Source organism: Ipomoea nil, unplaced genomic scaffold (assembly GCF_001879475.1).
Source record: "Ipomoea nil cultivar Tokyo-kokei standard unplaced genomic scaffold, Asagao_1.1 scaffold2144, whole genome shotgun sequence".
Classification (NCBI taxonomy): domain Eukaryota; kingdom Viridiplantae; phylum Streptophyta; class Magnoliopsida; order Solanales; family Convolvulaceae; genus Ipomoea; species Ipomoea nil.
Window position 1 is genome coordinate 1,120,472 of NW_017618572.1, and position 25,368 is coordinate 1,145,839.

Sequence of the window (25,368 nt, forward strand, 5' to 3'; positions counted from 1 at the left end):
TCGTATTCTAACGAAAGGACCTCAATTGGAAAGAAATTGAAAGTCAAGGGACCTAAAGTGTCCAAATTAAAAGTCGAGGACTAATTTTGGAAAACCACTATAGTCGGAGGACCATTGCTGGAATTAACTCCAAAAAAAAATGTAGATAACTAATGAGTAATTACCGTTTTTGTTAATTTTATTTTTTAATTTTATTTTTACTCGGTATAAATGCGAAATGAAACCGAAAATCCAAAAATCTCCATATCCAACTATCCCGCGCCTCTCTCCTCTGTGTCCGTACTTCCATCCTCCCGTTCATTCCCTAGCAGTTAACTGCTCAACCGGCGCAACTCACTGGGTAATTATCTTCTTCTTCTTCGTTCTCCTTACTTTCTCCTATTTTTCTTCTGTCATTTATCGTTGTTAGGGTTGAAGGCTAGTTCATTTCCTCTTCTGGCAACTCAGATCCAAAATTTTCCCAGTATTTTTCATTCTACGATTTCTCCGCATCAAATGAGGGCCAATTTTCGAATTTATTAACTCTTTCGTGGTTTGTAATGTTCTCGAGTTCAATTCTTCATCTTCGTTTAAGATTTTGTTTTCTTCGTTTTTGAAGTAGTGTTGAAGTTTTAGTTCTTAAAATATGTTAAGACTTATAATCAGCATTAGTATTAGAAGTCTGTAACGCATGCACCGTGATGCTCACTTTTGATTATTGGGCGCGATTGTTGAAATTGAAGTTCGGTTGAATCATAAGTGTTCATTTGTTCATGACGGCCGGAATTATGAGATCCCCCTTTCCTTCTTTATCTTCTACATTTTTTAAAAAATTTTGAATTTAGATTATTTATGTGCATTTAATTTTTTTTTTTTTTTTTTTTGGTGTAATAAAATATTTGCTTCAGATTTCTTTATGGTGTTTAGGTACATCAAAAGAGGGCTGAAATTCACTGTGAAACCACTGTAGCAGGATAAATGATGACTTGATTGAATAAATTTTCAGGTAATTCCAGGAAATGTGTTGTAAGTTCATAGTTATAGTGTTCTGTAATGGTTATCTTTCAGATAGGATCATTCAAAATTTTGTTGACCAGGTGAAAATTAGAAAGTAATGAGGAAATTATAATTATAATTCTCTTGAAATAATTGAACTTTCATAGTAAAGTGGTCTGGTGTTCACGTTGAACTGCAATGTTGAGTTTCAATGAATAATGTGGTAACTTAGGGCACCATTTATAGTCAACTATATGAGGCTATATGCTTATATAGAAAATTGGGTCAAAATGACTGATCTTATGTATGCTTAGTTGCTTATGTAGTTTTGTATTTCAATAAACTAGAATAAGACATTGGATTTTTTAATGAATCACATGCTTCAGTAATCCTGATGCTTTATTATTATTTTTTTGAAAATAAAGTTTGCTTTTGCTTATCCAACATTTAGACCTTGATTTTTAAAGATTGGTACTTAATGCTCTTGTCTGCAAATATTGAACATCTAACAGTGTTATAATATTTTAAAGAGACCATTTGAATTGCTTGAAGCTGCATTATGTGTCTATTTACTCCTCCTTTATGGACTGACGTTTATTACTATTGTAGGCAATACGTACTTATCATTGTAATTGATCAACAGCTAACTAGCTAAGGGCATGCCTGCCATGAAGGAGGTCTATCTGGAGACTTATTCTATTTTATTTCTTTTCTTCAACATATTTCCTGTACTATTTCACCTATTTGCTATCTAAATGCATGTTTGTATGATATTGGCTGAAAAAGTTATTCCCATACCATGATGAGAAGCCATTCTATCATCCTTATTATATTATATGCAGGCTTTCATTTTCCTCCTATTTGCCCATGATGTCTCATATAAAACTGCACTTTAAAATGTTACAAAATATATTTCTCTCTCTAGACATAGATTCTTGTTCACAGGACTAGTTCTTTTAATAGATCTATTTTTTCCTGTTACCATTTACTTTAATCTGAGAGTTGTCATATGTGGCAGTCTGCAGTTATGTCATATTGTCATTGACATTTTCTGTTCTTGAAGTTGATAAACCAATAACAAAAATTTGTATTTTAGGACCTGAATTTTGACGTGATATAGAATATTTAGAAAAAAACTGGGCACATATCTAGCACACATGGTTACTTCACAGGGATTCTCAAAAGTACATGGGCATCTTATAGGAAATCTTCATGTTGGAGATCTATATCTGATTCCTACACCTAAGTCACTTCTATTTTATTTTTAGCTTGGATTAGCCTTTTGTTTATACCTTCAATACTTTTTTAGTTATTCTTCCTTAAACTACACTATGGCAAGTTTCCATGTTCATTTATTTTTCAATGCTGTTAATCTGGTCATGTTTGGCCATATACATGTGTTCCCACTTCCCAATGAATGTCTCACTTACATCTTATGGCTTCTTTTTGCCATTTCTTACCAGGGTGCTGTTACTAGTGGTATTGGAAACATATTCAGCAAATTGATAACAGAAATTGGAGATCCTGTTGACTTTGAACTTCCTGACTGGCTAAATAAGTGGCAGCCCGTGCCATACACCTTTATAAAACGCAGTATCCTTGTTAAATTATAGCGTTAATATACCAAATTGCCAATTACTCTCAACTAGTTGATTTGCTTTGTTTTAGATGGCTTGTAATATTACATTATGTACAGTATTTTCTATTCAAGTAATCTTTATTTCTAAGTGTTTGGTTTTTATCTTTGAACTTGAAAATTTTTCCTCTTTCTATGGCTAGCTCTGCTCCATCCTTTGTGTACTGTTTGTATGTTAACTAATTAAGATATATATCTCACTAAGAGGATTAAGAGGCGTTTGGAAGATGATGGCATATTTTGTTCCTGCAACTCAGAGGCTGGATCTTCTAATGTGTGCGGTAGGGATTGCCTCTGCAGGTGAGACTCAATAGATTAAATTTCAGTTGTAAGTCTGGTGTATGAAAGTAATATATGACATCTGAACCTAGGTTTCACGTAACTCCATGGTTTTTATCCTTAGGAACACTCTAAAATCAAACCATACTTTAATTTACTCTTAGTTTGATTTGATGATTCTTTCATCTCCCCCTTTCCCATTAATATTGAATCTAGTCTGATGAGATATTTTTCTTTTAAGTTTGAGTTGAGGAGGATGTGTGCTTTGCTATTTGAAATATATATTAATATTAATTTTCTTCTTCCATTTATGATTAGTTATTTGTTTATTATATTCTACCAGCATGCTAATGTCTAGCTGCTCATCGGGATGTAAATGTGGAGGTTCATGCCTCAATAAACCTTTCCATCAACGTCCTGCCAAGAAGATGAAAATAGTGAAGGTATACGTACTTTTGGGATTGAAGTCCTGTTATCAGAAGCAACTTTTATTAATGGCATGTTAGATCCATATCCTTTAAATCCTGTTTTTTGTTCAGTTTATTTTACCTGGACATTTACAAGGATCTAACCCTTGTAGAACAGTCAAATGTTAAATCCTTAGAGTTTGCAGAGCAAGTAATAATTCCATGCATTCATCATACTCAATTCTTGAACAGATGCTGTTTTAGGAATGGAAGGATTTAAAAGGAGATACTTACGTTCTGAGTCTCTGACATTATTATTTCTTATATCTATAAATCCAAAAGGATTGGTCGGAGAAATTGGTTTACTGGGCATACATGATAATATGTTTTCATCCAGCAGCCAGATTATTTCTGCCATTTATATCACAGTATTTTTTAAGTCTATCATAGTTAATGAGTTAATACCCAAAATGGTCCCTCGACTATGTCATAATTACCAATTTGATCCTCAACTACCATTCTTACCCAATTAAGTCCTCAACTATGTAACTTTTACTCAATTAAGTCCTCAACTATACAATTCTTACCCAATTTAGTCCTCAACTATACAATTCTTACCCAATTTAGTCCTCTGTATTAATTTGACTGTTTGTTGACTGTCAAAAGTCGGGATAAAATTATAATTTTACAAGATTTCTCCTTCCTCTCCATTTAGCAGCGCCAAACCGTGCAGCAATACACTCCGATCAGATTTCGATCGTCAAAAAATCGTTGGAAATCAAATTCATGGGCTATTCGATGCATAACCACTACTTCAATACTGACAGGTTTAGAACCCAACCGGAGCTTATTGCTACATGGTTTGGCGCTGCTAAATGAGGAGGAAGGAGAAAACTTGTAAAATTACAATTTTATTTCCACTTTTGACCGTCAACAAACAGTCAAATTGACAAAGGACTAAATTGGGTAAAAATTGTATAGTTGAGGACTTAATTGGGTAAGAATGATAGTCGAGGACCAAATTGGTAATTACGACATAGTCGAGGGACTATTTTAGGTATTAACTCTTTAATTTATTTCTTATTTTTAATATATTTAAATATCTGCAAAACATTAGCCTTTTTTCCCTCTTTACTCAGTTTACTCTCTAACTGTGCCAATGCAACTTGCAGACTGATAAATGTGGATCAGGAATTGTTGCAGATGAAGATATTAAGCAAGGAGAGTTTGTTATAGAATATGTTGGGGAAGGTGAGAGATTCAGTTTTTATATATTGTTGTCAGCATAATTAATATTCTGCACAAAGTATTTTTCACTAACCTAGTGAAAATTTGTTGCAGTTATTGATGATAAGACATGTGAAGAGAGACTTTGGAAAATGAAACACCTTGGGGAAACTAATTTTTACTTGTGTGAAATTAATCGGGATACGGTTATTGATGCAACTTATAAGGGAAACAAATCAAGATACATTAATCACAGTTGCTGTCCAAATACCGAGATGCAGAAGTGGTATGCTTCTTTTCTGTATATATGATATATCTTCATGACTGGTATATTTGGAACTTTTATTTTTATTTTTTCAATTTCTTACATGGCATTGTCTTTTAGGATGATTGATGGTGAAACAAGAATAGGCATATTTGCAACGTGTGACATAAAAAAGGGAGAGCATCTGACCTATGATTATCAGTAGGGGTGATTTTATTATTATTATTATTATTATTATTATTATTATTATTATTATTATTATTATTATTATTATTATTATTTTAATTATTATGTTTTCATTTTTTTTTTCCTGTAAACATCACAAGTCAGTACCCTTATATTTTCAAAGCATGTCCTTGTATGTTTGTCTAAAAAGTGTAGCAGGTTTGTACAGTTTGGTGCAGATCAGGATTGCCACTGTGGAGCTGTAGGATGTAGACAAAAACTTGGTGTCAAACCAACCAAGCCGAAGATTTCCTCTTCAGATGCTGCATTGCATTTAGTGGCCTGTCAGGTGGCAGCTACTTCTCCCAAAGTGAGAACACTTTTGTCTGCAAGACAGGTAGCCGTTATAGTTTTTTTTTTTTTTGTTTTTTTTTCAATGAAAGAATTGAGAATATGAATCCCGAGGTCATTCCTACACTGTTAAATCATTCAATTTGGAAGTTCCTAGCCAAATTTACAGTAGATTTGCTGAATGTTTGACCTGGTAATTCAATGTTTGACAAAGACAATCATCTTCCTTTATTTCTCTCTCCATTTATTATTATTATTTTTTGGATAGACACTCTAGTAGCAACAACAAAATATTTTATTTTCTCCTATACTGGTTCCTTTGCTCTATCTTTTCTCACATTCAGTAATTTTTCTTTTTCAATGTAGGATGTTTTGATGGTTTTACTGATAGTTGCACTAATTAATTTCCCACTCGGCTAACCTTTAGATTTGCTACAAGATTTAGCCAGTTGATCCTAATTCGCATTCTGAAAAAATTTATTTGATCCTTTAAAGAAAATTAATATTTCTGTGCAAATGTAACCTTTTGGGGTGAATTTGGGCTAATTGTTATCTCCTTTTCTATTTTATATTTTGAACATGAAGGCATATCCAAATGGCGCTCGTGTTGCAGGTAAACTGCTTTTTCTTATCTATTTTTTGTTTCTCAATTCACTTTTCACAATGTAATATTTCATTGAACCTTGGAGAGTGAGCATGTGGCATAGTTTGTATTCTTTCCTTGTTCAGGAAGTTCATGTAATGATTCTGCTCAAAGAGTAAGGTCTACGCGTAATTGCATCGGTCAAATTATTAGAATAAGTCGCTCTTCTGATATGAGGTATGTCTAACTCTCTACTCTTCTTATTTTTAATATGCAAGGACTAACAGTGAAAGTGCCACTATAGTCGAAGGATCAAAAGTGGTATTTACTGTTAAGACTTTTAACATTTGAAGGAATCTGTATGGTAGATGCTTACTAATCCTCCAGATATGGGTACACAATTGGGTACATTCCAATTACACTTTCCCAGTGAACATAATCTAGATCCCAGGGAGGGCAAGAAATTGCAGTTTGGTTTAGTGTACTCTTCTTAGGTTTGCATTGCAATTTAGAAAAGTATAATGGAGTATTATGTGGGATCTGTATACCCTCATAGTGGAATGGCATTGTATAGACACATGATGTTTAATGCACTTCCAATGGGCTTTATTTCCAGGTCTTACGGAATTATAAAACAGTTTGATAGTACCACAAGAAAACATTCGGTAAGATTTCATTAGATCATGTATAACTGAAACTAGATTTGATTAGACTCCAACTCAATGTGTTTTTTCTTTGACAGATCATGTTTGAAGATGGCAAGACGGAGTATCTTGACTTGTCAAGAGAAGATTGGCAATTATGCAACTTCTCTGTGTAATTAGGTAACTCTAATTTTGTCTTATCTTGTAACCATTAAAACTTGGTGCTCATGTTTCCTGTCTGCTGGAATATATCTGGAAAATCCTGTTTATGACAGTGATTTCTGTTAAACAAGCTGAGTTGCCAAGTATCTCTATGATGTCAAAATGTTGCCTCCTTTTTTCTATCAAAGTAAAAAATACTGAAATTTCATTGAGCAATGATGGATGCATTGGATTCTAAAAAAAATTAAAAAAAAAATAATGTTTTCTTTTTTAGGAAATAGAAATTTTTATTAATCCAATTAACAAAGGTCATCCCCCACCATCCTCCCCCCAAGCCCAAGTAAATGCCCCTTTTATCTGAATTATCTGAAGCAAATCCTTGAAAAAAAAAGGGACCAAACTGCAGATTTTTTTTTTGGTTATCTCCCTTCTATGAACATAAATCTGACCATGTTGAAATTCCAATAGAGTTACATAGTAGAAGTCATTCTAGAATTCTGCAGTGTTGACTGTCTCATTGGTATTCTCTCTGTATGAAGTCAGCGATTGAACATAGATGCTTCCTGTAATACATATTGCTATTCACTCTACGTTAAACAACTGGTCCAAATAGGTTATTTCATCCATTTCAGATTCCCAGTACCAAATTTTTGGGTTTTCTAGCAAATCTTCCTTTTTTGTTATGTAAGTGGAGCTCCATTTGTCAGTTTGGTCATTTAATGTGCTAAATTACATGTGCCAGGAATGTAAATTATAATGTGAAACCTGGAATACCTCACAAGGGATGCCCCAGATTTTTGGGTTTTCTAGCAAATCTTCCTTTTTTGTTTTGTAAGTGGAGCTCCATTGGTCAGTTTGGTCATTTAATGTGCTAAATTACATGTGCCAGGAATGTAAATTATAATGTGAAACCTGGCATACCTCACAAGGGATGCCCCAGAATGATGTACAATGTAATTGTAAGTCATTTTCATTGAAATAGGGAATATGATGTTAAATCACATTAACAATTCACTCGAAACGACCATACTGTAATCAAGACCATTTACAATTTCAATGAACATTTGCTTCTAGCCATACCATACAACGTAAGCTGGGTGCATGATATTATATGCCATATTCTGAGTTCCAGGATAGAAGCTGTCTGCTTTATTGCCACTTTTCAATCTCAATATTAACTTCTTTTTTTTTTTTCTTTTTATGGCTTGTTAACATTTTAATGATTGTTTGCATTTGTATTGCAGGAACGGCAACGAATACAAAGTTAAGTGACATAGCTAGCTCCTTTTGGCAAACAAAGTTGTGTTGGGGGGATTCATAAATGTTAATGGTGGATCCTTTGTTGTACTTGTACCAATTGTATAATTGTACTTTGGTAGCCCTTTGTCAATAAAAGCATGAGATAGTGGTTCATTCATTCAAAGTGACTTTCTAGATTATATGAAATTGTAATATTATTCTTTCTGGTGTAACCATAGCAGCAGATGTAACATTAGGCAAAAGACCAACACGAGGTAAAACAGTTTTGTTGTGACTCCAATGAATTTGCTTGATTGCTCCGCAGGTTTTCTATTGTTATTGTTGTTTTCAAATTCTACAATGCTGAATAGTAAATTGGCAATAGTTATAATAGATTTCTTGGTTTTTAAAGAATTAATTTCACTTTTGGTCCCACTATTTTTGAGGTCTTACTTTTGTTGCATAGTTTTATTTTTTAATTTTTTAATTTTAGTGCTTAACTTTGTTATTTTTATCAGTTTTGATCCTCTTCTAGCTAAATTCACAGTGAAATGTTGATGAATTTTATATTTTAGGAGCAAAATTGTCATTCCAAGAAAAGATCTTCAATATCTAAACAAAAGAAAAAAAAATCATATTAAGAGAAAAAGAAGAGTTTGACAATCATCGATGCTATAAATTCTATAAATATGTGTCTAGTTGCTGCAAGTCTTCTCCATTATTCTCATTGATCAAACACCTATAGATATGATTTTACAATGAATTTGTTTAAATATTGAAGATGTTTTCTTGTGATGACGATTTTATCTCTAAAAATAAAAAATTCAACAATTTGAAAAAAAAGGTCAAAACTAATAAAAATAACAAAATTAGACACTAGAATTAAAAAATGTTAAAGTTGTACAATAAAAGGGATAAAAACCAAGTTATGGGACCAAAGGAAATTAATTCGTTTTCAAGTACTCCGGTAATATTTTTCATGAATTTCTTTTTCTTTTATTTTTTTTTTTCGAAAGGGTGTTAGCAGGGAGCCAGGGACCATCGTTATGCCATGGAATTGTGTTCACCATCCATGGTGAACACGGTCCCAACGGTAACGGTGCACTGTTATTTTTTTTTTCTTAATTAATCGCGTGACTTTTCTTTTTCATTTTCATATTTCGCGATTTCACTTTCTCTTCGTGCAAGTTTCTTCAACATTCATAAATTATGAATGTGCAGGCATGGATTTATGAATGTACAGTTATGAAATTATGAATTTCCTTTTATGAGATTATGAATTTTCTGTTATGAAATTATGAATTTTCTGTTATGATATTATGAATTTCTGGTATGCGATTATGAATTTTCTGTTATGATATTATGAATTTTCTGTTATGAGATTATGAATTTATAGAAAATTCATAATTACATAACTGTAAATTCATAATCTCATAACAGAAAATTCATAATTTAATAAATATTTTTTTTTATGCGATTATGAATTTTCTGTTATGAAATTATGAATTTACAGTATATTCATAATCTCATAACAGAAAATTCATAATCTCATAACAGAAAATTCATAATCTGAACAAACGCCGCCGTTAACAGCATATTAACTATAATAAAAAAAAAATCGTAAAAATAGTGTCATTTAGATCCGTGAATGGTGAACACGTTTCTAGGGCATAATTACTATTGGGCTAAAGGAGTACATTATTAGATTTGCTGAATCAGTTGCAGTACCACCAAAGAACTTTTGCAGCCTTAAATTTTGGATACTCCGACGTTTAAATAATTGAAACGTTGTTTTCAAAAAAAATAATAATAATAATTGAAACGTTTACGTATCGCAAACGCTTTATATATCTTTTTTTTTTTTTTTTTGCTTTTTAAATCTATTTTCCTAAAAAGCTGAGAGTCAAAAAAGGGCCAGATCTGATCTGAGCCACCATTAATGGTTTTCTGATAAAAACAATCCACCATTAAATTTGCCAGCTGTTCACACTTCACACCACACAAAATATTGATACTTCTGCTGTGCTGCCTTCTATCATTTTTAAATCAATTGTAATTGTCAATTCTACTTCCCATTAACGGATATTCTTCCCCTTCCCTCTTGTTGCCTTGTTGGCACCACACCGGAGTGTTTTACATTAATTGATATACTTAGCTTATAGTTAATTTTAATTTATTTGATCATTATTAACTGTTTAACTTAGTTAAATAGTTAATATAAGTTTTTAATTAATAGTTTTTTGTAACCGTTTATTGTTCCAAAATGCTAAAATTTAAAAAATTACTCAAAATATCTTTTTTCGGTCAGCTATTTGAGAAAGTCATTTGGCATGTAATCAGCTATAGCTAATTTACCAAACATCTTCCTACAATCAGTTAATGTTATCAACTAGTTAAACCCACTAACCTAATCAACTAACAGCTATTTACCAAACACCTTCGATATGTTTTACCTTGCTATTTGCTAAATTTATATCTTAATATTATATTCACTTTATACAATACTATTAATTAGTTTATTTTTGTATTTGATTATTTTATCAACTCATAATTGCATCAGTCAATTTGTGAGTAACAACTCAATTTTAAGAGGTAAATTCAGAAGAGAAAATTAATAAGTTTCATTTTATATTGAAAATGTGATATGTCTTTCTTGTAATGAGCACTTAATATTACGGAATAGTTTATTATTTATGTGTTGGTTTAAGTTCATCTAGTTTAACCAAAATACATTAAGGGTGTGTTTGGTTCGCACATAGAAATTGGAATCGGAATGGGCATCAAATACTCGGTAATAGTAATGAATTTTGGTGAAAGTATTTTGAATGTTTGGTAGTAGGGTGGAATGAGAATGATTATTAATATTGCTGTTTGATTATGTATGAGGAGGAATAATAGAATGAAACCCTTATTTTATTAGGGAATAGATTTTTTAATTAAGGAGGTAATCAAAACCTATAATAGTGTTCTCAAAATCTGTCAACCAAACAATAACAATGAATTTGATATCCGCTAAACCTGTCAACCAAACACACCCTAACATTGTCCCATAACGAGTGATTGAGTGAATGAAGCATGTGAATAACGATTTTAAGTGTTAATTGAACCTAAGTTCTTCTACTAAGAGTAATTTTTTGTATATTATTTTTATCTAATATTGTTGATTTATGTTTGTCTCATTTTTGGGATATACTGAAGATATTTATCATTAGACATATGGTAAACATGCATGTATATTGAATTGTAGTTTAGTAATTATTGTATGAAAAACAATGTCACTGCAGCCTAGTAGGATTATAGGCCACCAGCATGTCAATTATTAATTATAGTTGTTTTTTAGTGTGACACATTTTTGTTCTTTGACTTTTGTTGGTTTAATACACCACGAAAGAGTTTTTAGATTAATTTTAGAGAAAACGACATTTTTAATTTCTTAATTATCATCATGACATCGATTTTTTTGAAAGGAAAAGTTTCAATATAATCAAACGAGAAGATGTTCGATACAAGAAGGAACCGTAGAAAATCAATTAAAGTGATCAATATGAGAATTGATGGTGCTATAGATGTTCGAGCGGCTAATTCTTATACTGATCATGCTATAGATTTAGTCTCTCAATTATTAATGATGTAAATTTTATCTTTTAGTTATTATCAAAGTGGTATATCTAGCCTCTCGTGGATCAAATTAGTCATTTTATTAAGTGGCATAATAATGCAAATTTAGTCATTCAGAGATCAAATTCATCACTTTGATAATAGCTGGAGGATTAAATCTATACTTTAAAAAAACTAAAAGATCAGTTGTTGTCTGTGGGTTCGACTCCCTGGAGAACCGGGGCCACTAGGAGGCCCTACTGATCAACGTGAAGATAGGTTTCTTGTGCGTGAAGTCTCCCGATCTACCTGCCTAGGGGCAAGATTCATGGAGTCCAGGGTATAATCTGGCCGCAATATATATTGTGGACCAAGGTCCACCATGCCGCACTATGGACCATGGTCCAGATTATTATTATTATTATTATTATTATTATTATTATTATTTTGCTGTACTCAGGATTTTCACTGTCGAATATAATGACTAATCCTCTAGCTGAATTGTAGAGGTATTTTTTTAATAGGACAGCTGACCTAAGATTTAAGGCTGCTCCATACTCAAAGCCAAGGATCAAACCCTTGATGGTCCAAATTATGTATTTACAATTAATATACTATATTATCATAATGTGTATGGTGAAACTTAGTCCATGATATAACGAAATCTTGCGAACCTGGAAACCAGAGTCATAAAATAATGATAATAATAATAATTATTATTATTATTAAATTTACACTTTTAATTATAATTATGGGATTAAATGTGTCATTTTCGCTTAAGTTTGTATTGAGAAATTAATGTGATTCATCACAATAATGTTTTTAAAATAATGCTCACTGATTGAATCTTAATAGTTCTGGATAACTGTTTTAGTTGATCACACGTATCGAGGTCTGTGATTTCTTTACTAAATACGAGTACTTATTTTATGGCAAGATTTAATTATAATATTAATTAATCAATAACTATAATGTTTTAAATATCAATTCAATCAGTAATTATAATGCCATTAATACATGTCTTGTAGAACGTGAATTTTCTTGATAACTCAAATTTTCTCGGTCATGCGCACAAGTGATATGCCAATTTGTCAAATTATGCAATCATGTTTTGATCTTAGTCTCTTCTTTTAAATATTGTCTATCTACTGAACTAGTAAATTAAGCCCATATAAATATGTGAGATTATATCACTTAGTGAGACATTATTTACAAATATAATTATAATTTGAGGTGAAAGTCAAATAGATCATTCAACTTTTGTAAAAAATGTAATTAAACCATTAAACTCTAAAAAGTTTCAACTTTCGAATAAGTCATTGAACTTGAAATAATACAATTAAATTCTTTTTACCCCAATAAGAGGTTAACAACAACTTATAGCATACCGAGATGCCAGATTATAGCTATAACCTGTTGTTAACCTTATATAGGGGCAAGAAGGATATAGTTGCATCATTTTTTTTCAAATTTAATAGTTTATTTAGAAGAGTAAAAATTACATTAACAGCTATTTAAAGTATTATAATGGGTCAAAGTACTTACGAGGTCCATATACTATAGCGTTTTGTTCAATTTAGTCCTTATACTTTTATTTTGTTCAATTTAGTCCCTGTACTTTAAAAAGTGATGTAATTAAGGATAATAGTTAACATTGTTAATATTACCGTTAACTTAGGTTACGTGGCGCTGACGATATTTATATTTCCACTCATATATTGCTTTATAAATATTTAAAATTAGTTACTTTTACCACCAATATATTAAATTAGTATCTCTAAAATAAATAATTACAACCATGTTCCTAATAAAATTTGAACAATTATCTTTAATTTCACCACTTTTTATAATAGAGGGACTAAATTGAACAGATAAAAGTACAAAGATTAAATTGAACAAAATAATATAGTACAGGGACTTCATAGGTATTTTGACTATTATAACCATTATAATGGGTTAATTTATTATTTTGTGGTGACATCATCTCGTTAGTGTAATATATAATATTATGAAAATAAAGAAATGAAAAAGCTTAATATACAAAACGCTTATAAAACTACAATTAAAAAAAAAACTATAAATGTGTATTTACAATTTTATTTTTAAAAAATATGCATAAATATAAGTTATTTATCAATTTCATTTGCCTCATACAATTGTTATAAGTTTATAAGATAGTGTCACTGACAAGTTTAATACGTAATTTATCTCTTTTAAATAGTTTGCACGTTATTATGCCCGAATGAGTTTACTTAATGCACACTCTAAAATAGTTATCAGCACTTTTTCAGTGTAATCGGTGACATAATCTTCTGAATACAATTTATCTCTCCCGTATAATTATACACACCCTTAAATAATAACGAGTTTCTATTATCACCCAAAACAAAATATATTAAACATTGAGAATTTTCGTGCATCAAAAAATCAACAAATATACACCCACCGTTGGAGATTGGAAATCATCACCCCCACGCACATGCCCATACCATGACACTGAACATAATAATATAAACCAAGAGAAGTGGTAGCCACAAGGGAATGGGAAGGTCTATTCAGGATTTTTTGTGATTTAACAAAATAAAGTTGGTAAGGAAAAGGTAGAATGGGAAGGTCTATTCAGGATTCTTTGTGATCTAACAAAATAAAGTTAGGGAGGAAAGGGTAGAATGGGAAGGTTTATTCAGGATATCTCATGATCTAATAATCTAATAATCTAATAAAATAAAGTTGGGAAGGAAAGGATAGAATGAGAAGGTTTATTCAGGATACCCAGTGATCTAATAAAATAAAGTTGGGAAGGGAAGGATAGAATGGAAAGGTCTATTCAGGATACCTCGTGATCTAACAAAATAAAGTTGAAAAGGGAAGGGAGAGGGGAGAGAATATGAGTGTGTTTAGTTCATGGGTTTACACATCAGGAATGAGAATCAAAATCATATAAGATCTGATTACTCTTCAATTAAAAATCTCATTCCCTAATTAAAAATGAGAATCATTCCATCTTGTTATTTTAATATTTTTGTTAGATATTGTTATATTAAGATCAATTGCCTTAATTTTTTATTTTTATATTTTTAAAACATTTATTCCATTATAAGATTATACATAACCAAACATTAATATTGGTAATCATTCCAATTTCACCCTATACCAAACATACAGAATATTTAAACCAAAATTCATTACCATTACCAAATATTCGATTCTCATTCCGATTCCGATTCCCTTGTGCAAACCAAACACACCCTATGTTCACTACCTGCAAATTAAGATCTGAAAAGAAGAGTGAGAGTTGTACAAGAGCTGATTGAGGTGAGGTCAATCTACAGACCTTATACAGGACAAACAAAAACCCTATACAAACCAATCCAATCAGCAGTTAACTAACTAGAACTAGTGTGCCAAACTATGCTACAATGGAAGAAGAAGAAGAAGAAGATAAAGAGGGAAGTGAATGTGGTTTCCGATTTTATAGCTGCTCTCTACATATGCGCCCCGCCACCTTCAGCTTCAGCTCCTTCCTATCACCCCCCGAGAATAACAGCGCCATGCTTCTCTGAATGATTAGACCATCTAGACTGTCTCGTACGGTTTTGTGGCTGTCTCGTATGCTCCTCGGGATTCCTTGCCATGTTAGCTTTCTCCCGAACCCGCCAACTTCGAGGCTGTAGCTGAACTTCTTCGCGTCCTCCTCGTCACCCATGAAGCGGAGGAATGCCATGTACACCGGTGATATTCCGAGGCTGAATGCCTCAAAGTGCAGGCAGAACTGGTGACCAAAACAGTTGAAAACCTGTTCCATATATATCATATATGAATGAATGACATAGGTTTCCAAAACAACCAACAATTTCACTTGTAGTATATTGTGGTTTCCAATTTTATTCATGTTTTAGTAAGGTTAAGGTACGTATTGAAGGGAGTTAATACCTAATTTAGTCCTCGACTATAGTGTTTTTTCTCGATTTATTCCTAAACCACTTTTTGCGCTTAATTAAGTCCTCGACTTTGATGGTTTTACTCAATTGAGTCCTCTGTTAAGATAGCTTGATAATTTCACATCTATTAATACTCCTCGACTAAAGTAGTTTTACCCAAATTAGTCTTCGACTATAGTGGTTTTCACTTTTACCCCTTTTTTTTTTTTTGGGTCAGACCACGAGGTGTCCTGAGCAGGCCCTAACTGTAGGAGGCACCTTTAAACCCGTACCATACTCAGACTAATCCCCGTTCGCACCGAGCCGGCCCAATTAAAGGACAAAGTACTGGCCAGATTGATTTTTTCCATACAAGAGGGGGTTCGAACTCCCAACCTCTCTTAAGGGACAAGAGTGCAGGGTCACTCACGCTAATCAAGCTGGTTAGTGGTTTTACCTCATTTAGTCCTTGACTATAGTGATTTTTCTTGATTTAGTCCTCGATTCTAACAGCCAATGATTCAAGGCAGTTTATGTATTCTAGGTGATATAATAATCACACACAACTCAAAATGACGGAATAGCACATAGTAATAACTAGAGAGAGAGAGAGCAGTTACCGTCAACATCCATGTGGCGTTTTCAACATCTTGGGGATTGTTTTTGACATATCGATGGTTGAAGGTACATCCATCATGCATGTCAACCCTGTGATCATCTTTAAGGTGCGAGACGAGGAATTGAATATCACCAGTAACGGGGCAGTCAGAGCCAGCATAAGGGCAATTATACGGGCGAAATTTGCAGTTCTGCTCGTGCCTCAGTCTGCTATGATAAGGAAATATATCTTGACAACCAAACAGCTGATATTTACAAGGCAGTTCCAGCGATTCCGCAATTTTCTCCAAGGCCAAACATCTAATGTTCCCAAGATCGTGGCGGCATATTGGACATTGATGCACCTTTGACTTGCACTTCTGGCATAAAGTATGGCCATTGGGACACTAAACAAAAGGAAAACAATCACATAACTAATACTAAAATTCGGATATACCCAAAATAAAAACACCCTTTAATTATTATTAAATAAATTAAATTGAATGTTTTACCATGTCTAGACTTGAAAAACAGAAAAAAATACGGATCTCAATGTAATTACGAGTGTTTCTGAATGGACTTTCATTTGAATTGAAGCTCCATCTCAACTAAAAGCCTAAGCTGATAGTTGAAGACCTTTGGCATGACTCTGATACCAAATTGAAGCATGTGTTCCATCTCAACTAATAGCCTAAGCTGATAGTTGAATTGCACATTAATGGCTATAAGCTCAACAATTTGAATTGAAAGCATTGGAAAAACCTACCTGGTGAATTGGCGGGTACATCATATTTAAACAAACAGGGCATTCCAGTAGTTCATGGACGGCAGTATTTGACCCAACTCCATGCTTCACAGATGCAGATTTTCGAAAAGGGGAACCTTTGAATTCGGAACTTTCGGGTGCAATACCATAATCAGAAAATGCAGTCCGGGAATCAACAATGTCCTGGTAATTGTTGCCTCCAGGAGCCATTTGTTACAACCAAAATAAAATAAAAAAAAAACGGCAAGTTTGCAGTTCTTAGCACTGTATATCCCGCCTCAACTCTAAATCTTCTTCTAGCGTCCCTGAATGAATTAACCCTGTACAGCCAACAATACCTATCTTAATTGAATTAGATACAAGACCAGTCGTCTATCGGGAAAAAAAAAAAAAAAGCAATATTCTTTTATTCTTAACATTATGAAGTCAATTTTGGGAAAGTTATCAAGGATGCCTTTCTTGTCTGTTTCACCAATCAATAGAAGCCATGGAACTATACATACAATACAGTTACGGGATCTCAGTGAGAGAATGGTCGATACATGACAAAGACGACACCAGAAAAAAAGAATAGAAGCAACATGTGCAAGAACATTTAAAGTAAAAAAAACCACAACAGGTAAGGCAATTGCATTGTTCACATGAAAATCAGTTACAATGATGCCAAAACTAGCCCAATCTAATCAACAAGAATCTATACCCTCCCTCAAACTCGGATTGTAAATTACACATGAAACAGAGAATATAAATGATGAGACATCGTAAAGCATACAGGGACGTATGCTTTGTTTGGTAGAACTTAATAGCTTATTTTAAACTATAAATAAGCTATAAGCTCTGTTTGGAGCTTAAAATAATAGCTTATTTTGAAACGCTACCCTATTCAAGAAAACTAGTACACTAACATGCTTGCAAGAACTTGTTTCTCTTTTAATCAGGAAAAGCTTTTTGTTCTGTTCTTCTAAAAACCAAAACCCTAGTTGTAATCCTAATTTTTTCAAAAAAGAAAAAGAAAAAAGAATTGTAATCCTAAATTCTACGACAAAATTGGGGGGTTTCGGAGCTTTGGTAAAAAAGATGCAATTCGTTTTCAGTTTACCTCAAACAGAAAGATCCTCCTCGGATTCATGGGATAATAAAGTTGCGTCGAGAAAACGTTAAACAGAATCTTCCTTCCTTTAAAGGAAACTGAAAATACTGCTTGAACATCGCATGAAAGTATGGTTTTTGTTTGTCGGTAAATCCATAATCCAAGAAAAAGAATCACATCAAAATGGGATTTATGATTTTTGATTTTGAACCTCAACGAAGAACAATTTGAAGATACAATAAAAGCCTCACAACAATTAACAGAAATTTTTAGGTTTTGTCAGCCTTGACTTGATGTCATATTAGCAAAAATGGAAAAAGTCAAAAAAACACTCAAAACATTCAAAGATCAAATTTTTACACCGCAATCTTCTATTCCAACCACACTTTCCTAAATTTAAAAATTAATATTTCAAACAATTCAACCCAATTTTTAAATGCCCAAAATTCAAAAATACCCCAAAGCACACAACCAGATCCCCACCATTTTCATCACACATTGCACATTTTCCCCCAAACAAAAAAGAAAAAAAAAATCAAACCTGCAATTCTCAGCGTTGAAAGCTGAAGCCACGAAGAACAGCCTCAAAAATTAGAGCTGTGGGTAGAGAGAGAAAGAAGAAGAAGAAGAAGAAGAAAATCCATGGAAAAATTATTAACCCAAAAAGGCAGTGGAAATGGGGAAAAAAACTGGGTCAAAACATGGAAACCCCTGTGTTTAAAAAGGCCGGAAAGCTAAGCTAAGCTAATCAATCAACCCATTTTCTGATAGTAATCAATAATTGGGACCTGATTGAATTCACGAACAAGGCACGAAAGGGACAGGAATATGGATGAGGTAGATGGAAGATAGTAAGTGAGGTGGAGCAAAATCCTTAAAATCCGTTTCCTTCATTTACGTGTCCGGAATCCTCTTCCTAATCTTTCGTCATTTTCTAAGTGCTCTTCTGGATTTTATACACCACACACTTTACTTGCTTAATTAATTCATCATTTCTCACTATAAACTATGCAACTTTTTTTATCTCTCTTATTTCCAAATCATTTTAGCTTTAGTATCTGTTTATCATAAATGATTTTATATTGATGGTGAAAATGTCAAATCTCAAAATTTGGTGGAAAGAATTCTTCCATTATACAATTTATTAAAAAAAATTATATAAAAAGAGTGTCAGTAGAGCATGACTATTGTATTTAAAATGTCACGATTTAACTTTATTAAAAGGAGTGTATTCAATCATTACTTTTGTAAATTTTAAAAAAAAATTACATAATAAATTTTAATAAATTGACTTTTTTAGAATCGTTTAATACTTTTGTAAACTTTGTAAGATTCTATAAAAGTATTTACAGAAAAATATTAATATATTTTTATTAATTTTTTTTTTAATTTTAAAAAGTCTTCAAGTTTTCAAAAAAAAAAAAAAATCTTCACAAGTCATTGAAATTCTAAATTGAATACATTTTTACAAACTTTCAATAATTTTAATTCTTATCATTTATAATTTTCTTACAAAACATGATATTAATATATCATAAAATTCTTATTATTATATAGTTTCACCTATATCAATATTTTAAACGTTATTATTTTTATCCATAGAAACATAATTGTTTAAATAAAACATTTAAAAATAAAAAAAAAAATGAAAACCATTTAAAAATATAATTAGTAGTTGTCTAAAATTTAAAAAAAAAATTGAAAATAAAATTAATGATTGTTTTGGTCCCTCGAGCCGTAATTATCAAATTGGTACTCAACTATCAATTTTGACCAATTAAATCTTCAACTATTGATTTCATAATATATTTTGGTCTTCTGTCAAACTGATCGAGGACCAATTTGATAATTACGGAGGACCAAATCGGTTACAAAATCAATAGTTGAGAATTTAATTGATCAAAATTAATAATCAAAAATCAATTTGATAATTACGACATAGTCGAGTGACCAATACGGTCATTACTTCGTTTTGTTAGAATATGGTTGTGGAATTTTGCATTAGTTGCAATATAATTAATATAGTAAACATGTTTGGGAAGAATATAGTAAACATGTTTATACACAATGAATTTTGTTTTCAAACTCAATGCCATTTTATGAGTCATATATGTGGACGAAATTTAGTCATTTGCGTGAATACCAAACGGTATATTAGGCAATTAGATTTTGACACCTGTCTGTCAACATCGATTCATACAAATTATACTAAACAGCTATCAACTAACAACTAATTTATTGAACATCTCTCTATAATCAGCTAATGTTATCAACTAGTTATACTCTTTAATTAACCCAATCAGCTAACAACTAACAGTCATTTACCAAACAGGTTCATAGTAAATACATGTATTCACTATTAGTTTCTTGATTCATTTAACTAAAGTTTTGTTATGAATTTGATACATTCGAAGGGTAAAGATGTTCGAATACAATTGTCAAACTATAAACATTTATGCATGTGAACACACAAGCATAAGTCTTTATGAATTGATGAATTTTCATTGACAATTAAAAATAGAAACGTTTAATATACTATATAAATCTTCGACATTTGAAACAACAAGAGTGAAAACGAGCAATATGACTTAACAAAAATAAGGATTTTAGTTTGACGCGTATTCATTAACATCATATAGCAACAAGACTGGACAAACAATATGAGCGTATAGCAACAAAGGTGTGCGAACAACAAGATTTTATTGTAACCTCGAAGGTACGGTGTGGTTGAGTGAAAGGAACTCATTTATCCTTAACCGAAGATTAAGGATTCGATTATTGGCTTTGGGAATGGAGCAGCCTTAAATCTCGCTAAAATGCAGCCTTAAATCTCACTGAAATTAGTCACTGTGTCCGACGATGGAAACCCTAAACATACCATAAAAAAAAAAAAAAAAAGATTTTGTTGTTGCATGTTGTTCATCAAGCAACAAGAGTTTATGTTAGCAGTAGAAGTTTGGGCAAAATGAGTTTTGAGCAGTAACACTTTAACTGCACATATATTTTAATGTCTTAAAATCTTAATGGAAGTGTTAAAGTTATTTTACAGCAATTGAGCACAAAATACATATAAAATATTGGTTTTGATTAAATATGATTGTGGAATTTGCATCAATTCGGATATCATTAATAAAATAAACATGTTTATATGCAATGAGTTTTATTTTCAAAATCAATGCTATCTTCAAGTCATATATGTCAATCAAATTTAGTCATTTGTGTGAAAATCATACAGTATATTAGAATGTTTTTTGTTGTTGTTATAGCATTTTTGAATGCCTTCTTCAACCAACCTAGAAATTTTCTTACAAGGCAATGTATGGCATCAAAGAGAAAACTTAGCATTATCAATCAATTCAAACTAAAAGTTTCGTCAATATTATGTTATGAAGAAGAGTTCAATTATAATACAAGAAAAACACACATTGTATAGATTTCGGTGAAGAACCGACCAGCAGAATATTAGGCTTGGCAGATTTATATATCAATGCCTCGGTATCTAATGATCTCAACGCCCAAGTAGTCGACTGGTCCTTGGACTGCAACGTGTGGCTTTTGGACCTGAACACGCACAGCATTTACCTGGGGGTATTTGCTCAGGGTTGTAGATGAAATGCGTTCAGCCACAGATTCAAGAAGATTATGTGGTGACCCCTCCACAACCTCTTTTACTATGCTGCCAAATCGAAATGTTGAAATGATTATAATTAATGACAAATATTGTGCCAAAAGAAGCATCTGTTCCCAAAGAACATAATTGTTCCTTTGAACCTGTTATTCTAGAAGGCAAGATGGGAAGGAGTGGGTTCAACTTCAGTCATAAAAACTATCCCAAGTTGACCACATCAATTTAACAAAAGTAACTTAGTGAACAAATTGGTTCAAATAAGATAACGTTGTGAAAAGAATTGCATCTAAAGTCACAAAGCTCATAAGATCTATATATAATGATGATTTATCTATACTTGGTGAATACTAAAAACTTCAAGTGACTTCTACTAATAAATCTAGTACGGAGTATAACTGAATCGGCTTGCATTTTGAGATGCAAAGTAAACAACGGAAGAAAATAAATGTCTATAACCCACTTCAAAATGTTCATCCATTTACTTCATCTTTTGATCTAACTCAAACATAAAAAATAAAAGGAAGACAGTTACTCCAAACTCACCGGTAAATATCAGTGTAACTAAGTGTGTCTGATAACAGGTCAGATTTACCAGCAGTTCGAAGGTCCATCCAGGCATCCACATCCACTACAAACTTTTGACCCAGAGTCCTTTCTTCAGGCTTCACCCCATGGTATCCATGGAATTTTAAACCCCTTAGAACAAGTTTGTCTCCTTTTGGCATCTCATCACAACCTATCATTGCTCTTTATAAGAATTCAGCATAAACAAAAGATCACAAACTCCAAAGATGCAGTATTCTGTTTTATTATAATTTCAAAATATTACACCATATAAGGACTCTTTCATGTTCAAGAATTCATGTACACTTTGAAATTATATGGTTTATGCTAGACTTTTGTTTGGCATTACTTAACATTGATAATGGCTAACCACAGACCAACAGTGAACCACAGCCATAGCCGGATTAGCCGCAACCGCAACCGTAGCCCTAACACCACTGTTGCTTTGAATTAAGAACACAGTCATTAATGTTGTTAACCCTAGAAGCAAATGTTAATCCCTTATCTCATCTTCAAATTTGTGAGCAAATAACCACAAATTCACAATCACAATCACAATCCAAAAAGCCATCTATACGATATAGTATAAGCTCATGAAGATGAAACACTTTGAAACAATATTCACACAAGTTTTGCAATTAATCAAACCAAAAACCGATGAATTTCAATATCTTACTGCTCCGTGTTGGATTTCATATGATAAAAATATAAACATGTAGAACTTGTGACTTGTGTAGAAATATAGTTGTACCTGTAGAAGACGTCGCCATTGGTTAAGTAAGACGGCCGGAAAATGATCGGAACAGGAAGAGCATCACCGGCATTAACACCACTGGCTGTCTGCTAACTTGGTGAGGTACTGAGTGGTGGACTGGTAGTAAACGTTTTATACAATTCACCCTAAATCTTAAACAGAGTTGTTATACCGGTCCATCCTATAAGGTGGACCTGTTCCTAAACTAGGGTTAAATTGTGTAGTTTTTGTATTAAAATTATAAATTTCTATAATATAAATTGTGTTTTTAAGTCAAAACACCGAGAATTTGTGAATATAATATATGATTATCCAATCTTAAAATGTTAATATTGTGTGATTACAATTTTTTAAATGAATTTTTGAATACAAAATCAGGTAATTAATTATCTATACATTATGGGTTCGCAATATACAAATTGTGAACATTTAGTAGGTAAATTGTAAACATTTAAATCCAGATTCACCTTGCAAGGTAGACCCAGGTCAACAAAATAATTTGCGTATGAATTGCTTAAAATTTATGGACTTGGACTTTGAACTGTTTAAGACGCAAATTATTTTGCGACTCTAGGTTTGAATTGCAATAGGAGAAGTGATGAGTAATACTAAAAAAAAAAAGTATATATATATATATATATATATATATATATATTTTGCAACTCTATGACGTTGCGCGCAAATAAAGATGTCATTTCGATTTGAACTTATTTTAGTTTAAGAAATTTGAAATATGCATTGTGGACTTGTTGTTTAGCTTTTACAAATTTAAATTATTAGTGAAAATAAATAAATAGTTATATGGGCTAGAGAACTAAGGAATGTTTGAATCTTCAAACCGAATCAAATCCGAGCCGAAGCCGAATTATTCGAAACCGAAATCAAACCCCCCCCCCCCCCCCACCCCCCCCCCCCAAAAAAAAAAAAAAAAAAAAAAAAAAAACTAACTGAAAACCGAAATGCTCACTCCTATCATTTTTTTCACATTCAATAACTTATTTTTGAAGGTTTTTAGAGTTTGATAGTTCAATTACATTTTGATTTTTGAGACCTTATATTTTTCATAGAAGTTGAATGATTTTTAACACATATTCCAAATATTTGCCAATTTATTGTGATAAAAATGTAAAATCGCCTACTTCACGTGTTCCTACACCTTTGACCTCACCTCAGTCCGACAATTTGTAGATGAGTAAATAATGTGACTCATCTGAATAACAAAAAGGGAAAATCGCACTTTTGGTCCCTCAATTAGTATCCCATTTGCAATGTCATCCTTACTTTTCAATTTGGACAGAATTGGTCTCTCAATTATTCCCACTTTAGTCATTTTAGTCCTTCTGTTACTTAATATACATAACTCCGTTTAAACCAGGGGTGTAATTGGAATTTCACATATCCTTAAATATATTCAATCGGAGAGAAGGTTGACGGTCTTGCTGTCTCTCATCACCGGAAACTGCAGATCAAGGTGAAGGCCTTCTCTGCTTCGCCAGTCCGTTGCTGCAACGAAGGGGATCCAGCCACGACGCCGTCTGCCGCCGCGCCTACGCGAGATCTACCTTGCTCACCGGGGAGAACAGTGGTCGCCGGTGAGACCCAAATGTCGTCTGAACTGTTGCTGACGTTCGAGAGAGAGAGAGAGAGAGAGAGGCGGAGGTAGCGGGTACATAGAGATTAATATGTTTGTGTATCTAGTGATAATAAAGATGTTTACCTCAGTATCTTCGGTGTACCAATCGCCGATCAAAATGTGGTAATCTTAATCTGGGCGAGGAAACAACGGATGAACTACTTTAGTGTTGTAGATTCAGATGGGACCATACTCGCCGGTGGCCTTGTGAAGGTTGAGAGACGAGAAATAGATGTAACTTCTGATATGATCTTTCAGCTGAAAGCTGTAAGTTCAGTTCCTTCCCAGCGATATAGGACAATTGGTTCCTTGTACTCCATCTTCCCATGAACTTCCCCTTAATTGCACCTGATTCCTACAATAATCCAAGAAAAATGAATAAAAAAAAAATAGTTTTCTTTGTATGTTAATCAACAAACTAGATGTACCATGAGAAATGGTTCGTCCAGGTTGTTGTGATTGTTAACGTTGAGTACATCATTGGTTGAACCATTCAGGAGGGGTCCTGAAAACTCATCATTGATCACAATTACCTTTTTTTTTTTTTAGCAAACAGGTTAATAGATATGATCCTCTTAGCATTATTATAATATAAATTAGCAATGATCAGAAACTAACCTTCCTTTGTACTCTAAGAATTGAATGAGTGGAGAAGGAAAAAATCCAGTCATAGAAATGTTCTTGGTGCTTACACAAACAAACAATGACATGACTATGAGACTGCAAAGAAGTGGGGAAAAAGACAAAAATATGCGGTCAACAAGGAAAAATTCCCAAAATGTGTCGTATTTTTTTTTTGGACAAAAATATGCAAAACTCCATTCGTAGTTGCGTTTTTGATGTATTTCGTATTTTTCTTGTATTCGTAGAAAACGCAAGAGGCAGT

At 32.5% G+C, this 25,368-nt stretch overlaps 3 protein-coding genes across 12 annotated transcripts; 1 reads left to right on the forward strand and 2 right to left on the reverse strand.

The window, feature by feature from the left end:
• Positions 1–204: 204 nt before the first annotated feature.
• LOC109148802 (histone-lysine N-methyltransferase ASHH3-like) lies at positions 205–8,257 on the forward strand. Of its 5 annotated transcripts, none has more exons than XM_019296532.1 (15): positions 205–340; positions 888–985; positions 1,585–1,652; positions 2,439–2,568; positions 2,800–2,911; positions 3,234–3,333; positions 4,470–4,548; positions 4,639–4,810; positions 4,910–4,990; positions 5,174–5,351; positions 5,891–5,918; positions 6,035–6,125; positions 6,505–6,553; positions 6,631–6,712; positions 7,939–8,257. In XM_019296532.1, exons 3-14 carry the CDS (start codon positions 1,635–1,637, stop codon positions 6,706–6,708), a joined length of 1,116 nt encoding a protein of 371 aa, XP_019152077.1. In that variant the 5' UTR covers positions 205–340; positions 888–985; positions 1,585–1,634; the 3' UTR covers positions 6,709–6,712; positions 7,939–8,257. The 5 variants fall into 5 exon arrangements, with proteins under 5 accessions (XP_019152077.1, XP_019152078.1, XP_019152080.1 ...); XM_019296533.1 differs by having other exon boundaries at positions 907–985; XM_019296534.1 differs by lacking the exon at positions 205–340 and adding an exon at positions 410–532 and having other exon boundaries at positions 907–985.
• Positions 8,258–14,780: 6,523 nt separating this feature from the next.
• On the reverse strand, positions 14,781–18,833 carry LOC109148803 (E3 ubiquitin-protein ligase SINAT2-like). Of its 4 annotated transcripts, none has more exons than XM_019296537.1 (4): positions 18,445–18,833; positions 16,814–17,133; positions 16,071–16,454; positions 14,781–15,326 (listed from the first exon to the last, which is right to left on the reverse strand). In XM_019296537.1, exons 2-4 carry the CDS (start codon positions 17,021–17,023, stop codon positions 15,003–15,005), a joined length of 918 nt encoding a protein of 305 aa, XP_019152082.1. In that variant the 5' UTR covers positions 17,024–17,133; positions 18,445–18,833; the 3' UTR covers positions 14,781–15,002. The 4 variants fall into 4 exon arrangements, with proteins under 4 accessions (XP_019152082.1, XP_019152083.1, XP_019152085.1 ...); XM_019296538.1 differs by having other exon boundaries at positions 16,814–17,151; XM_019296540.1 differs by lacking the exon at positions 18,445–18,833 and adding an exon at positions 17,913–18,136.
• Positions 18,834–21,223: 2,390 nt separating this feature from the next.
• Positions 21,224–22,963, reverse strand: LOC109148703 (dihydroneopterin aldolase 1-like). Of its 3 annotated transcripts, none has more exons than XM_019296441.1 (3): positions 22,847–22,963; positions 22,075–22,267; positions 21,224–21,579 (listed from the first exon to the last, which is right to left on the reverse strand). In XM_019296441.1, the coding sequence occupies exons 1-3, from the start codon at positions 22,863–22,865 to the stop codon at positions 21,381–21,383; spliced, it is 411 nt and encodes a 136-aa protein (XP_019151986.1). In that variant the 5' UTR covers positions 22,866–22,963; the 3' UTR covers positions 21,224–21,380. The 3 variants fall into 3 exon arrangements, with proteins under 3 accessions (XP_019151986.1, XP_019151985.1, XP_019151987.1); XM_019296440.1 differs by having other exon boundaries at positions 22,075–22,273; XM_019296442.1 differs by having other exon boundaries at positions 22,075–22,278; positions 22,847–22,928.
• Positions 22,964–25,368: the final 2,405 nt, after the last annotated feature.

Excerpts from the sequence above, each read along its gene's own strand:
- LOC109148703 (XM_019296440.1), bottom strand. Across the intron at positions 21,580-22,074 it reads AGTTACACTGATATTTACCG|CATAGTAAAAGAGGTTGTGG; the intron begins GTGAGTTTGGAG and ends TCGATTTGGCAG.
- LOC109148802 (XM_019296532.1), top strand. Across the intron at positions 4,811-4,909 it reads AATACCGAGATGCAGAAGTG|GATGATTGATGGTGAAACAA; the intron begins GTATGCTTCTTT and ends ATTGTCTTTTAG. Across the intron at positions 5,919-6,034 it reads AAATGGCGCTCGTGTTGCAG|GAAGTTCATGTAATGATTCT; the intron begins GTAAACTGCTTT and ends TTCCTTGTTCAG.
- LOC109148803 (XM_019296537.1), bottom strand. The coding sequence starts at position 17,023 with ATGGCTCCTGGAGGCAACAATTACCAGGACATTGTTGATTCCCGGACT. Across the intron at positions 16,455-16,813 it reads TGTACCCGCCAATTCACCAG|TGTCCCAATGGCCATACTTT; the intron begins GTAGGTTTTTCC and ends CCTTTTGTTTAG. Across the intron at positions 15,327-16,070 it reads ACGCCACATGGATGTTGACG|GTTTTCAACTGTTTTGGTCA; the intron begins GTAACTGCTCTC and ends TATATGGAACAG.